Below are 15,261 nucleotides of genomic sequence, written 5' to 3' on the forward strand. Positions count from 1 at the left end.
CAGGGAACAGGATGAGGGAGAAGTTCTGTTTTTACCAACAAACATGGCAGTTTGAACTTACCCTGAGTATGAGTTTATAATGATATTACCTGTGAAAGCAGATGGATTGGATCACTAGCTTCACTTGGACCTCTAAGTGATGCTACAGTTCTGCAGAAGAATTTCCTGCCTTAGCGTAATTGTTTTCATGAAATAAGCTTGGTAAAGTCAGTAAGCCTTTATATGATAGTTTAATGAGCTACTCCTTGAGGCTTTTGCTTCAAGAGGAATCTCAGCAATCACTTCAAGGGCAAGTAATTTGGGACTTAGTGAGTCTCTTCTGGTGTTGATTCTGGTACAGGTATTTTGGTGATAACTTCCTGGTGACATGAAGATATCTTTGAAAATACTTAATGTCCTGCGATAATTGTTTTACTCTATTTTAGCATAAAGCTTGTTTGGGGGGCTTGGGTGCGGTTAGGGGTTTTTGGTCTGGTGTGTTTCTTGTTTGTTTTTTTGGTGGGCTGCTTTTTTTTTTTTTTGAAAACCACTCATATAATGAGAACTTAAAAGCTGATGAGTTAAATATGTACACTCTACAAGACTTTGGAATAGATCCTTGATCCATCAAATTGTGCAACAAAGTCTCTGTAGTCAATTTTTAGTAAGACACATTTCTTCCTCTAACTTGTTTTCTTTTAGAGCAAAACTTGGAATGCCTCAGTTCCTCAGCCCTGAAGCACAAAGTCTTCTGAGGATGTTGTTTAAAAGGAACCCATCAAATAGATTAGGTTGGTTCATTTATTTAGATCTTTGAAATAAAAGTAGTTGGGTTGAGTTGATTATTTAAAGACAATAGCTGCTAGAGACTTTCAAGCTCGGGATGGTCAGTAAGATTTGGGTTTAGATACCAACAAGCCTGGATCATGACTTCCTGTGTTTAGCTAATGAACAATTACTTTCTTGGACCGGTGACTCTTTGCAGTGAGCCAAAGCTTTGACAGTGTCAGAGCAAAGAATATCAACACTCTGTATTCATGGGCTTCTTGTACTTTGCCTTTCTGAGGTGTACACTACTTAGTTGAGTATTTTACATCCTTGGAATATTTCTGTAGTTAAAATTCCCTCAAATAACCATGTCTATGCAAAATGTTTCGAAATGAACTGATTTTTAGTGCAATCTTCTTCAAAGACTTTACCCAAAAGTGTTTTAAATAGAGTATTTCCTTTGTTCAGGAGCTGGTTCAGATGGTGTTGAAGAAATCAAGAGACATCCTTTTTTTTCTACTGTTGACTGGAATGTAAGTACAAAATGATCTGAATGATAAAGCTGTTTTTATTTTTTCTATGTGTTGTAACCTTATAAGTATTTGCATCTGAATGGGGCACAGTAAACACTGCAGTACTGGTGACTGTTACATTCTGGCTTCTAGTATAATCTTCCTTGGCGTGTGGAGCTGTAGTATTTACGGTATAGGGAGTATTAATTATAAATTGTACATTTACTTTTTAAATGATTAAGAGTGGCAGCATTCTAAAACTCAAATTGTCTGTTAGAGCATTTGTAGTTAGGAGAGGATGGTGGTGTTCCCAGTGTGCAAGAATCCTTCTCTTCAGTAAGTGTTCATCTGGTGCTTCCATGCAGGGCACAAAAACTTGCTGTGACCATAATTCTCTTTGACTTTTCTCTAGTTAGCACATTCTTATTTTATCAGTCATATTCCATTCACAGTTGAAGTATTGACTCTGGTGCTCTGAGATGATCAGAAGTCTGTACGAGTTCATGATTGCTTGCTTAAATTTTTAACAAGCACCTTGATGCCTTTCCTCTACGGTTCTCTCATCTTTTGGGATGTGTTTCCCAGAAACACTCTCAAAACCAAGATGCTCTATATCAAATAAATCCACTCTGAAAACACTCCTTTGCTATAATGCCCACAAAAGGACAGACATCATAAATAAGATGTTGCTGTGCTGACAAGACCACCTGCAATGCTAGCTAATACTGTGCTCAACTGTTTCTTTAAAGCCTGTTGTCATTATCCTTCTCTTTATCTCTTGTATTTACTTCTGAGAAGGTGGTTCTCTAGCTGTGTTTATGCAGCATCTACCATAGAGTCCTGATTAGCAAGTAGAGTTTTCAGTAACAGCAAAACTTCACTTTTTCATGTGAGTACACTTTGTGAGAGAAGGCTGTGTTGTTTTGTCTTACCTACTTTTTTTTTAAGGGAATGATGTTGAAATAAATACCAGCAAGGAATTCTGAAAGATCTGCAGTTCCAACTCTTTCTTGTTTTCTTTTTTTTTTTTTTTTTCCTTTTCTTATTTGGCAGTGCTTTGTATTTATTTCACTATGGTGGTGGTGTTGACCACTTCTGTATTTTATCTCATTATTTCTTTCGGATAAATTCAGGTCCTTCTTTGTTGATTGTTTTGGGTTTTTTTAATAATTTCAATACGTTGCATGTTCTTGTGCAGGAAGATTAAATTAAAATAACTGCAAAAAATAGGTCTGAAAGGATGAGAGAAATGCCAAGAAAATGTTCTCAGAACTTCATGAACTTTGAATGGGGCTTCAACATTGGTTGGACTTGATCTTAAAGGTCTTTTCCAACCTTAATGATTCTATGAGTTTTGGCAGTTCCTTGCTAAGAGGGACAGGTCTGTCACTTGTGAGAGGTCTTTGGGATGCAGAACGGGAAGGGAAAGACTGTATTCCGTATCTTCCCTTTGGGGTGGGTTTTTCAGGGTGGTGACAAAGTAGCAGTGAATCAGGTCTGAGATGATGATAGAAGGTAAGGTGCTCTGTGGCTGTTCCATGTTCTTCTGAATAAGCCAAAGATGAACTAGTGATAAGTAGCAGCCTTCTGTCGTAGTTTTAAAAGGAGAGATCTATTAGATGAGGCAGATTCAGAAGAATAAGGAAAGAGAGCTTTGTATTGTTTGACTTGTTTGATAACATTTCCCATAGCATTTCAAATCAAAGGTACATGAAAGTAGCTCAGTTTTTCCGTAAATATTTGTGGTTTGCTACTTGCTATATATTATTCACTCTTTCAGAAAAATGTTTTGCTACAATGATAACATTTGAGTTGCCTTCCCTTTAGCTTGGCAAAATTACAGCACCCATGGAAGTTTCATTCACTCATAATTGTATGATTTTGTCCTACTTCAGAAACTGTTCAGAAGAGAAATTCAACCTCCATTTAAACCCGCTTCTGGAAAGCCAGAAGATACCTTTTGTTTTGATCCAGAATTCACAGCAAAAACACCAAAAGGTAATTGTGCATGGTTATAAATTGATGTGGTTCATGGGACAAGAGGGGTCAAATTAATGTTACAATAACAAGCTTACTAAGAGAAAAAGCCAGTGACAAAATTAAAAGGAAAAGGTGCAACAGTGTTCCAACTTTCTTGAGCCTATTTGTTATTATCATTATTAAAATTAAATCTTAAAACTAGCATTACAGTAATTTTTTCATTGAGCTGTTCCCCTCGCTACCCATGCTGGATTTGACCTTACTCTTGAGAAAACAGTGATTCAAAGGTAGAGAAGGGTGGGGAAAATGTACAGTGGACTGGGTACCTGTACTACTAGGTCAGTTGCGAAGACATCTTAAATAGTTTCAAGAAGCACATGAAAATTTATCTTTAAAATATCCCTTAGGTTATTGCACAAAGGAAATTTCCAAGTAACTGAACTTGGAAACAAAGACACTTAAGTGCAAACACTTATTGATTAGTATGCTTCAAGTTTCACGTCAGGTTTTCTTTTGTGAATTTTTTTCTTTACTGCTGCGTCCAACTTTTAAAACCACTTGTCATGTTTGTTTGGAGAATGTCTATGGTTCTTAACAGTCTACACAGAATTATCAAGCTGTGCTTACTGTGAGATTTCAGACAGTGAATTCAGAGGTGCACGTAATATCATCTGAGGAAAATTTGGTTCTAATTATTCGGTAGTGTTACTAATTTAATATTCTTGTATTGCCTCACTTCTGCCTTGCCAGCAGTGTGTGTACCACTGAAGTAGCAAAATCTGTGGGCACTCTTCTTTGTGATGCAGTCCTTGAACATGAGCCGATGGTCTGGCTTTCTGATAAGCAGTGTTGTGCCGCAGTAAACTTCTTCCTAAAAACATGTATTCATACATTAGTTCCTGCAGTGTTTTGCAGTTTTAGATAAAACCCAGGAATACTTGGTTTGTGTGTGTTATTGAAGTAAGAGAAGTTAGGTAACTGATTAAAAGCCTTAGTCAACATCTAGTGTTGCCCTTGTTTGCTTCCCTTCCCTCAAAATATTTCTTACAACAATCTCTCCTGAATGTTAAAAAATAGCCTTGCTAGGATTTAGCTGTGCTAATCGGATGTGTATGCCGACAGATTCTCCGGGAGTCCCACCTAGTGCGAATGCACATCAGCTCTTCAAAGGATTTAGTTTTGTTGCAACTACTACTGTAGAAGATCATAAAATATCACCCCTCACCAATATACTGCCCATAGTACAGGTAACATTTTATTTTTTGGGAAACTTTTTGGACATGCCAAAGATTGAACAATATTTAGTGTTTACAGTCTGTTCCTCTTTTGGCTGGGGAGACTATTATAAAATATGCATTATTAAAATGCTTCCATGGGGTATTTTTAAATTTTAAAAAGCGAGTTGCTGTTTTCCTGGAGGCAGAATTCAAAAGAGAAAGCATGGGCAGGCAGAAGGAATTTTTGCTGTTGGAAACAGTATTATGGCAAAGAGCCTCTTGCTGCTTTAGATGACAGCTTGTATGTGTTTGTTTTTAAAGCAACTTCATGGAAACAGCGCACAGTTTACTGATGTATACGAGCTGAAGGAAGATATTGGTGTTGGTTCCTACTCGGTTTGCAAGCGATGTATACATATAGCTACAAATATGGAGTTTGCTGTGAAGGTACTTTAAATAAATTGCACTGTGACAGTTCTGAAATTGTGTAGTAGATTTGTAAATTTAAATGCATGAATCTAGTTAGTGTAGCTGTTTATATGCTGTGAGAAATGAAAACCAGTGTTTTCTTCGTTTGTTTAAATTGTCTATCGGCTTCTATAGCTGCTCTTTTTGTGGGTAAAGTTATGGCCTCGAAGAACTGTCTTTGCAGTTACAATCTTGAAGGTCCTGAAAACACTGTACGTAGGTGAGCACACCTGAAATAAAGATCCACAAGGGTGGAACTGGGCTGCAGGGAAGTCGTGATGCTTCAGACAGTCCGTTGGATTTCCTTGTCTGTTGGAGCAGAACAGACTGCATTAATGATACAGTTTTAACTGGTAGCAAGGATAGAGCAAGAAATGAATAAGCAGTGGGATGTGAAGCTGGAAGGTGAATTAGTCATGATTAGCAAGAAGTAATGAACTCTCGAAATTTTTTTATTCTATTGAAGTGACAATATAAATACAAAAAAAATTTCTTCATTAAATAGACTTTGTTTAGCCAAGTTGTTTTTCCTGTTGCTATATTTTGCAGATAATTGATAAAAGTAAGAGGGATCCCTCAGAAGAAATTGAGATTCTCATGCGTTATGGACAACATCCAAATATTATTACTTTAAAAGATGTACGTACCTCTTTTTCTCTGCTACCTCTTATTACACAGTGGTCAATACATAAATATAGATGTAAGGCGTTTATTGGGATTTATTAGAGTTCTTTTACATAGTAAAATATATTAGGAGAGAAATATATATAGTAAAATGTTGAGTATTTCGAAATATGACATTATCATGATACTAAGTTTTTCTAAATGCTGTTCAGTGAACTTGAAATGAGAAATGATGTAAAGGTTAGAAATGTCCTATTTCCTCTTACTTCAAATGAGTAGCTAATGTGTTGGTAATGTGAATCTGAAAAAGCAGTTGCATGTTGTCCTGTATATGCAAAGTGTCAGCAGCTAAAAATTGTCCATGGAGGGGAAGAGCAATAGGGAGTGGGCTGCTCTCCTCTTACAACAGAAGTTCCTAGACTGAAAAATTTAATTCCGAGTCATAAATTAGCAGTCGATTACCTCAGCATCTCACAGAATGACGCATAAGCTTTAAGGCTCCTGAATTGCAGAATTAAATTTTTCAGTCTCTGCTGTTTGTGCTTTAATTTCATATGTGAATAGGTGAACAATCTAGACTGTAATTTTCACATTTATCGGGATGTATAATTATAGATTATCTTTTTTAATGTGTGTGTGTGTATTTATATGTGTATGCACTTGTTAAACTTCTCATCAGGTGTATGATGACGGTAGATTCATATACCTTGTCACTGAACTGATGAAAGGGGGAGAGCTGCTTGATCGAATTCTCAGACAGAAGTTCTTCTCGGAACGAGAGGCTAGCGCTGTATTATACACTATAACCAAGACCGTGGACTACCTGCACTGCCAAGGAGTGAGTAATTTCTTCTATGACGTAGCTCCCTTCACACTTCTTAACAAACGCCTTTTGTTACGTGCTTTGGTTGGCTTGTGTTTATGGCAGAAGCAAAGAAGATTTCTGAGTATTTTATGACAAAGGTGAGTAATGTAAATAACTTATCCTGTTATTCTGGCAAGCTCTTTTGACTCTACTTTTACAGTGTATGAAACGGCAGATATTTGTTCTCTTATGCTTCTTGGCAAACAGCTATGTTAGTTCCAATTACATGATGAGCCAGTAAGCTTTTTTATGACGTTACTTGAGCTAGAATTTTTTATTACTTGAAACTTACGTAATTGTGTAGAACTGTTAATAAGTATATTAATCTAGAGAATAGTTTTTATAAATTGCCAATTAAGTACGAACAAATGTATGTGCAACTTCTAAATGATAGATTTGAAAATTTCTTTGTTTAAAGGTAGTGCATCGAGACCTTAAACCTAGTAATATTTTATATACGGATGATTCAAATAATGCTGATTCTATCAGGATTTGTGATTTTGGATTTGCAAAACAACTTCGAGGAGAAAATGGACTACTACTAACTCCGTGCTACACTGCAAACTTTGTGGCACCAGAGGTATCTTGAGCTGCCATGCATCTTCTCTATACTGTTTTTCATGCATCAAGTACTTACGCTTTTTAGCAGTGCTTAAAAAAAAGGAGGGGGGAAATTCTGCTAGTTTTTCTTAAATATTATATAATTATATATATTATAATAATATATGTAATTTATAATTATATCCTATAATTATGTATACTTTTTAAACACTGGTGCATATGTTTATAATAAACCTGCTTTAAAAATGGCAGAATCCACTGTCAAATAAGGTGTAAGCCTGTTGAGAATCTTAAGAGCTGATGTTCTGGGAACAAGAAATATTGTTGATAGTTACCGTAACCTGTATAAATAATCCTAAGAGCTGATGTTCTGGGAACAAGAAATATTGTTGATAGTTACTGTAACCTGTATAAATAATCAAACCTCTGAAATTATCCTGGGATTGACTTACCCTTCCTTAGGCTGTGTAGTGGTATTGGTTTGGGGTGGGTTTTTTAATACATGAAAAGGCTTTAACACTCTTCGTTTTATAGGTTCTCATGAGACAGGGATATGATGCTGCTTGTGACATATGGAGCTTGGGTGTTCTTCTTTACACAATGTTGGCAGGGTGAGAAATATTTCTTAGCTTTTTTGTTTAATTAAAATTGCAGCATGCTGCATGAATCCATGCTTTCCTTAAAACTGTAAGGTATTACCTCATTGATTTGAATGCAGAATGACAGAGACGCTGAAGTGGAACAGGAAGCTATAAGTAAACGCATACATAAACTAGGCTTATCTTACAGGTAGGTTCAAGGCTTCTCTCTTCTAGAGTGCATGACTGAGGGGTGCCAAAGACTCTCCCCGGTTTCCAGGAGAGAATCTAGTCTCTGTGAAAGTATGTGGTGATTTTCTTTTCTCCCTCTGCCTCTTGTCCTCCTCACCCTAGTACCATTGTAGTCTACCTTCTTGTATCTCATAGGCTTGACTCCTGGCCCTTTTGTAGAACACACTGGCTTGTAACCTCTTAAGTTTTCTAAACCTCTCAACTGTCATTAAGCACTGTGAAGTGCTTAGTGGCCAAATGATAAAAGGTTTTCTGAATTTTTCTCTAACAAAAATAGCAGATTTTTTTGTCTTGTCAATGAAAGCTATCTATTGGAAACTGTTCCTCTTGATAAATTTGTATTTCTCCATGTAAAATCACCACCACTATTAAAGTTTCATCATCAAAACTCAGATTGCTGTATGATTTAAGTGCAAGTATGCAGATATTGGGCAGTATAGTGCCTGTACACTTGAGAAACATTGTCCGAACAAAAGGTATGGGAGGTCAAAAGGATGGGGGAGGAATGGTCCAGCATGAATTCCTGTCTTTGCATTTTGTTCCTCTTAAGCTCATCAACTGAAAGAGTAGAACTAACCGGCAGGGATAGTTCCTAAACTCTGTTGATGATGCTGGTTGATCTTTCTTCCATGCAGAGCTTTCAAAGTACAAAGATAGAATGCATTAAGCTTAATTATTGTTTGCAAGCTAATTTGAAATCTAAAGCGTATTATGATGTAACTACTTACTCAGAGTAAGGTTTGGGTTTTATAGTTAAAAATAACTTGGTGCTAGCCTATAATCGTAGGAGATGCTGGAACATGATAATACTCTTGACATGGTTAAAAGGTGTATTTAAGTGATTCAGATCAGTTTTCATATTTGCCAATTTAGTTCTTCCAAGTTTGTCGCAGTAGGATTTGTAGAAGGGAAGCCAAATTTACAGGAAACTCTGTAAACCGTTATAAGCCTCCAAAACAAATGATCTTGTGGTTTAAGTCTCTCAAACTCATTTAAGTAAAAAAACTGTCATGAAAATTTTTTTGTAGCTTTTCCACAAATGATAGATGTGTGTACATTGTGCTCATTCTCTGTCTAATTAAATGCACATACCCTAAACACGATACTACTCCAGCTTTATTGGGCCATTCTGTTAGGGTACTCTTCCAGGTTTGAATTACTTCACATGCTTTGGTAATCTAGCATAATTTGTGTTTATGAATCACTTCTATTTAACTTGAAAGTCTGCACTGATGAGAATGCATTATTAAGATACTAACTTAAGATATTTTTTTAGTCCACATTTCCCATTTATTCTACTTGATGAACCACAATTATGAGAAGAAAATCTAGTTTTGAAGATAAAATGCTAATATAAAAAGTATTTAATAGTATTTAGTGTGTTTCTGTCAGCAGTGGGATATCTGCTCAGAATGATTCACGAGATTTTACCAGCTTCTCGCCTAGTAACAAGGTGGTTTTGGTTTTTTTCTTTCCACAGCTATACTCCATTTGCCAATGGTCCTAATGATACTCCAGAGGAGATCCTGGTACGGATAGGCAGTGGAAAATTCTCTTTAAGTGGAGGCAACTGGGACACTGTTTCAGATGCAGCAAAGGTGTAAATGTGTTTTGTTTTGTTCTTATATTTTTGTAGAATTCTAACGAGCATCTACTGAACTTTATAAAATAGACTAGTCTAACAGAGTAGTTTGCTATTACTACCTGCCAGATTAATTGCAATGAAGGTCATCTAGTCCAACCTCCTCCTCCAAGCAGGGTCAGCTGTGAGATCTCACCAGGTAGCTCAGGGCTTTATTCAGTCTGCCTTCACAAACCTCCGAGGGTGGAGACTGAACAGCTTGCCACGGCAGCCTTTTCCAACGCCTGGCTGCTCTAGTGAGGAAAAAGCTTCTCCTAATTTCAAGCCAGAGCATCTCGTGTTTTACTTTGTCCTCTGTCCCCATTCCTTTGGCCATGCTGACTAAAGGAATGTCAGCCTTCTTGGATGCCAGGTCACACTGGTGGTGCAGGTTCAGTTTGCTGTCTCCCAAAACCTCCTGGTCTGACTCAGCAAAGCTGGTCCCCAGCCAGTCAGTCCCCAGCCTGTACCTTGGCGACAACTTCTTCCTTTCCAAGCGCAGGACTTTGCATTTGTCCTTGCTGAATTTTATATGGCTCTGGTTAGCCCATTATTCCATCCTGCCTAGGTTGCTTTGGATGGCTGCCCTGCCCTTGAACTCATTAGCTCTTTCCCCATGGCTCCAGTTTGGTGCTCCACTGCAAACTTTGCAAGAGTACACTCTCTTCCTTCCCCCAGGTCACTGATAAAGACTTTAAATAAGATAGCACCCAATATAGGCTTTTCTAATAATCTGTATTTTTTTATTCACTGTTTTTATTGGACCAGAATCAGGTGTTTGTGGGATTCCTTAAACGGAAGGATGACTTTTTACAATTATCTGTTAGTTCTGGTAGCTTACCAGTGTTGCATTAATAGGTTACTTTTTTGTAGTGCAATTTCTTAAATATTGGTCAACGCTGAAGTCATCAGGTCTTTTGTCTTTGTTAGTACTTTCAGCAATTAAACTAGAATCATAGAATGGTTTGGGTCGGAAGGAACCTTAAAGATCATGTAGTTCCAAGCCGCTGCCATGGGCAGGGATACCTTCCACTAGACTGGGTTTAACAACCGGTACTTTAACAACCACATATATCTGGATATCTTGACAAAAATAATGATCAGCTTGAATGTGCAGCTGTCCTTTGTGTTTGAAGACTCATCAGTTGCTGTATGTGTGTTCTGGGTTTGGTGTTGGCCTGGTTTGTAGGTATCTTAGTCACCAGTGTTACCTTTTATAAAGCTTGGCATCAATATTAAATCTTTTCCTGATCCTTTGCAACGGCACTATTTGTTCATTTCAGTAGGAGTGATTCAGAATACTTGTTGGCTGATGCTGTCTTAGCACGAGTAATTCTCTTCTGTGTATTTAAGAATGCTTAACATTTTGTACCTAAAACAAAGGGAACATTCTGTCAGCTTGTTCTTATTTTTTTTTTCTTTCAAGCTATTCCTGTCTCTGTCTGTGCCCTTCCCACCCAGCTCTTCATTTGACCAATGTTGTAATTAGGAGCTTATTGCTAATGCTTCTATACAGGCAAAAACAAGTGTCCGTTTCTGTTGGCTTTACTCTTTATATAGCTCCTTGAAGGAAAAATTCTTTGATATACTATCACTGTGTATAAATTCAATTGTGATCTATAGTCAGCAGAGCCCAAGTGTGTAGTACGAATGTGGAGAGATGTTTGCAAATAATAGCTTTCTCCAATAAAATCTGTCTGCTAAATTTTAATAGGATTTCTAGTCTTTTAAAGATTATATTAATAATAAACAAACTGAAATACAAAACACACAAACAACAGTAAGTTTCTTTACAATAAAGGCTTGCTCTGTTAAACTGATTAAATAGTACAACACATTGTTTTCAGACTTCTGCGGTGTCAAGGCACAGAATGATCCAATTTATCTGCTGATTTTTGTGTGTGTGTGTTTGCATTGTGTTAATCCCTGCCACATAGGGTGCTCTTTTCATTCCTGCCGTAACTAATGCTTTAAACTCTGTATAAAATTACTTTCACTGAATAATATGGGTGTTTTTTATTTTTATCTAGGACTTGTTGTCACATATGCTTCATGTAGATCCACATCAGCGGTATACAGCAGAGCAAGTGTTAAAACATTCGTGGATAGCCTGTAGGGACCAGTTGCCACATTATCAACTGAACAGGCAAGATGCACCACATCTAGTAAAGGTAAAACAACCTGAAGACTGAATGTTGCTTGAGCTGATGGATGTGCAGTGAACTGGGTTGCTACAGGCAGAACTCTATTTTTTTTTTTTTTTTTTAGAAAAGAAATTAGCTTTCTTTTGTTTTTCCTAGTACATACATGTTTAAGTTATATAAGCAGACAAATTATTGGTAAACTAATTTTTTTAATCTGCGTGTAAAGGAAGAGATTTTTCTGGGTGTTTTGTTTTCAAAGGTTAAGGTAGCTTTGGCCATATAGGAACTTGCTAAGACAGTTATCTGAGACTGAGCCTTCCACAGGTCTCCTAGCATTCTTGTTCAAGAAATCTTCTGGGATCTGACTGGCTCATATTCTGCTTTCCTAACATAAGTTAATAAAACTACATTACAGTTTTTCGACTGGTATTTTATCTACTCATTCTGTATCTATGATTCTGACACATTCTACTGTATGCAGACAACTTTTAAGTTGACTTCTTCAGTTTTGTTGGATTCAGAAAAAAGGACCTGTGATAGCTAATCTTAACTGTGTTGTGTTCATAAGTCAGGACCAGAATACCCACGTAAGTGGCTGCATTTGGTAAATTGATAATGTTGGTTGGAAGATACTAATTCTGACCCACATTAAAAGATGACTCCTACATCTAAGGTATATAAAAAAAATACATAGGAGAGAAAAAGAAATGGCAGATACCTGTGCTTAGAAACCTGAAGGATTCGTCAATAAATGTTTGAGAATGTGCATGACCTGCCATAAATCCTGGAGTTTTTTCATAGAGTTAATTAAGAATTGAATATTCAATTGCTTTTTTTCTGATAAAAATGACCTTTACAGCCTTTTATATATTTCATTGTTCTCTAGGGAGCCATGGCTGCTACATATTCTGCACTGAATCACAAGACGTTTCAGCCAGTGTTAGAGCCCGTTGCAGCCTCAAGCTTAGCTCAGCGACGGAGCATGAAAAAGCTAACATCAACAGACTTATAGATCCACTGGGACACCTTAGCAAACAGAAGCAAGGGGAAAATCCAATAAGTGGCTCTATTTTGCCTGACCTGTGATCAAAAGGCATCTATGGTTTCCTGCTACACTACTTGAATTCTGTAAAAGTCCTTTTTTTAAAAAGAAAAAAAAATCCACAGGTTCATACTGTGTTGTTTTACAGGACTTATCTGTTAAATTAATTTAAACATCAGGTACACCATAATGAATTTCTCTACACTGTCCTTTCAGAGACCTGTTGCAAATATTATTTCACATTCTGTATAGTTTTGCTGGGTTCATTTTAAAAAATGGTTTAGGGGACCGTTGCCAATGACCAAGTTGTACATAAAGTGTCAGTGTAAGTTTTCTTCACACCTTTAGACCCTGTTGTGAAGGACAAATTCTTAATTTTGTAACTGGGCACTTAATTCGTTCAACTTTTAACTCATTTAACTTGTTCATTACTGTTATGAAAAGCTGACTAATGTATTGTGCCAGTGTTAAATGCATTAGTGTTAATTTAGAAGGCCTGTGTTTGCACGGTGCGAGTAACTGATAAGTTTATGTGAAAATACAAACAAAAGGGATGTGTAAGATGCTGCACTTTACCCATAAACTTAATTTGATCGCTTGTGACCCAAAAGAAATGCTGGTTAACAAATGGCCTCTTACAGGAAAATGAACATTTCTAGTTGTTATCACAAATGGTATTGTGTCCTGCACTGAGCTGGAGAAAGTAAGTATGTGTATAAGTTGTCAAAATTAAGGATCTAAATAACATTGGTACTACTTCAAGACAACATCATGCAATCCAATGATTTTTGTTACTTACATTGTCTACCCATTTGTGCAATGACTATGTTACTGTTTCCTCGGCAGTAGTTTCCACCGAATATACCCAATATTAAGTTTGTTTGTCATATAAGACAAACTGACACTTTATTCTAACAAACTTGGCATGTGGATTTCATTTTTTATTTATTTGATTTTTATAGAACGTTGCTTCTATCTGAATCTCTCACTGCATGTACAAATAATACAGATCATAAATGCAAAATTCTATTTGCCTAACTGTAGGGGTAGCTTGGGAAAATAAATAAGCCTTGCAGTGTGCCCAGATAAGGGAACTCTGACCAAGAAAGTTCACAGTGATGGACAAGTTACTGACAATATCCTGTCGCCAGCACTCACTCGCCCTCTCTGTCTTGGTGTTAGGACTTCAGCTGTGTCTAAATGCTGTGATGGAGAGGAAATTAATTTCAGGGCCAGAATTATCTTGGGGTTTTGTGACTCGAAACCAGTGCTAACTGCTAGTAGACTGGGAGCTAATGCGTTTGGAGGTGATGAGCTTGAAAGTATTTTCAATGGTTTTAGACACTACTGTGCAATTGTACTGTCTAGTAGGATGCTATGCATTTTAAATATTAAGTATATCGGTGACTAACTGCTAGACTGTGAACAGTTAGAGACGACCAGAAGTCAAATGTATTTCAGACTGATTTGCCATCAGTGAATTTCCTGTTTTGGATTGCTTTGGTAGTTACAAGACACCTGTGATGGCAGAACTCGGCATTTTGAAACAGGAAAAAAAGCTTGTAGGAGAATTCTGGCCCAACTACCAAGAGTGGTGGTAGTAGCTCAGATCTTAAAAGGCAGAGGGTGCTGGCTGGTTTTTGCTTATACCTGTGAAGTACTTGGTGGTGTTCGAAGTACTATTAGGTAAGCTGCTTTCTTTTATTGTGGTGGGGGAAGATGGAAATTATCTGGCCAAATAGTTAGGTATGAATATATGTAGATTTGAGACTTAATGAATATAGCAAACATAGGCGTGCTATTTGTATCATGCAGAACATACCCCATACTAAATTTCTTGAGTGTCTGATAGATGTTGGAAGCTTTAGGGGCCATTTGTGCCTGGTTTTGAGGTGCCTGTTTGAAATGCTTGAAAGCTTATCAAAGAACACAACTGCTTCCTGGAAAGTGTATTGTTTAGTACAAAATCTGCCCCTTATGCAGCTGGTTCATCCTTTTCACTACTGAAGACCTTTGCCAACAAGAATGCCTGTAAACCTCTTGTCTGCAGTCTATTTATATAAATTTTTTTTTTGTAAATTTACAAATGACTGCTGGAAGAATTTGAACTCACTCTAAGAAAAAAAAGACAAAGTGGTGGAAATAAAGCCCCCTTAGCCAAGGTCAAGGTATAATGTGGGTTGAAACGTGCTAGTAAAAACTTTGTTGGGGATAGAGGGTAATGTGAGGCATGGAACACAACTAAAATGTCAAAGCTGAAGTGTCTTCAGCTTTCCCGTAAGGTAGCAGCTGGTCTTTAATGGCTTGATTCATGAATCATTTAACAGTGTTTATATTGGTATTTTCTTGCTCAGAAGCACCACATTAGAAGCACCTTAAAAGCATTTTGCACAAAAGCAGTTGTAAGCAGCTGAAGGTACTTAAGTTCTTCTTGGTGTGCAAAACAAAGGTGGTAAGAGGAAAAGTATACAACCAAGATGGATATTCAGATTCTTAGCAAAGAATTTAAAACATCTTCTACAAAGCTATCGCTGTTGGTTTTGTATCATTACTAGCCGTTAGTGCAAGTGGTACTCCTGGGATAAAAGCAAGATTTCAGTGACTGCAGCATTAAAGTTGTCTTATCACAAAGAAAACATACAGACAAACA

General features: G+C 37.0%; 1 protein-coding gene across 2 annotated transcripts in view; it reads left to right on the forward strand.

The window, feature by feature from the left end:
- The window catches only part of RPS6KA6 (ribosomal protein S6 kinase A6), a gene marked incomplete at both ends in the record, with an annotated part of 37,941 nt that extends 25,360 nt beyond the window's left edge, over window positions 1-12,581 (forward strand). Inside the window, 12 exons of one of the 2 annotated variants that reach the window (XM_082004357.1) lie at window positions 682-770; window positions 1,216-1,280; window positions 3,155-3,257; window positions 4,362-4,486; window positions 4,778-4,903; window positions 5,474-5,563; window positions 6,228-6,390; window positions 6,836-6,993; window positions 7,509-7,585; window positions 9,285-9,402; window positions 11,456-11,596; window positions 12,456-12,581. In XM_082004357.1, the coding sequence (XP_081860483.1) occupies window positions 682-770; window positions 1,216-1,280; window positions 3,155-3,257; window positions 4,362-4,486; window positions 4,778-4,903; window positions 5,474-5,563; window positions 6,228-6,390; window positions 6,836-6,993; window positions 7,509-7,585; window positions 9,285-9,402; window positions 11,456-11,596; window positions 12,456-12,581 (1,381 nt within the window). The remainder of the gene's footprint in view (window positions 1-681; window positions 771-1,215; window positions 1,281-3,154; window positions 3,258-4,361; window positions 4,487-4,777; window positions 4,904-5,473; window positions 5,564-6,227; window positions 6,391-6,835; window positions 6,994-7,508; window positions 7,586-9,284; window positions 9,403-11,455; window positions 11,597-12,455) is intronic. The other variant, XM_082004358.1, reaches the window with a different exon arrangement.
- Between the last annotated feature and the right edge of the window lie 2,680 nt (window positions 12,582-15,261).

Source organism: Phaethon aethereus (genome assembly GCF_964289735.1).
Source record: "Phaethon aethereus genome assembly, chromosome: 10".
In the NCBI taxonomy this organism is placed as follows: Eukaryota; Metazoa; Chordata; class Aves; order Phaethontiformes; family Phaethontidae; genus Phaethon; species Phaethon aethereus.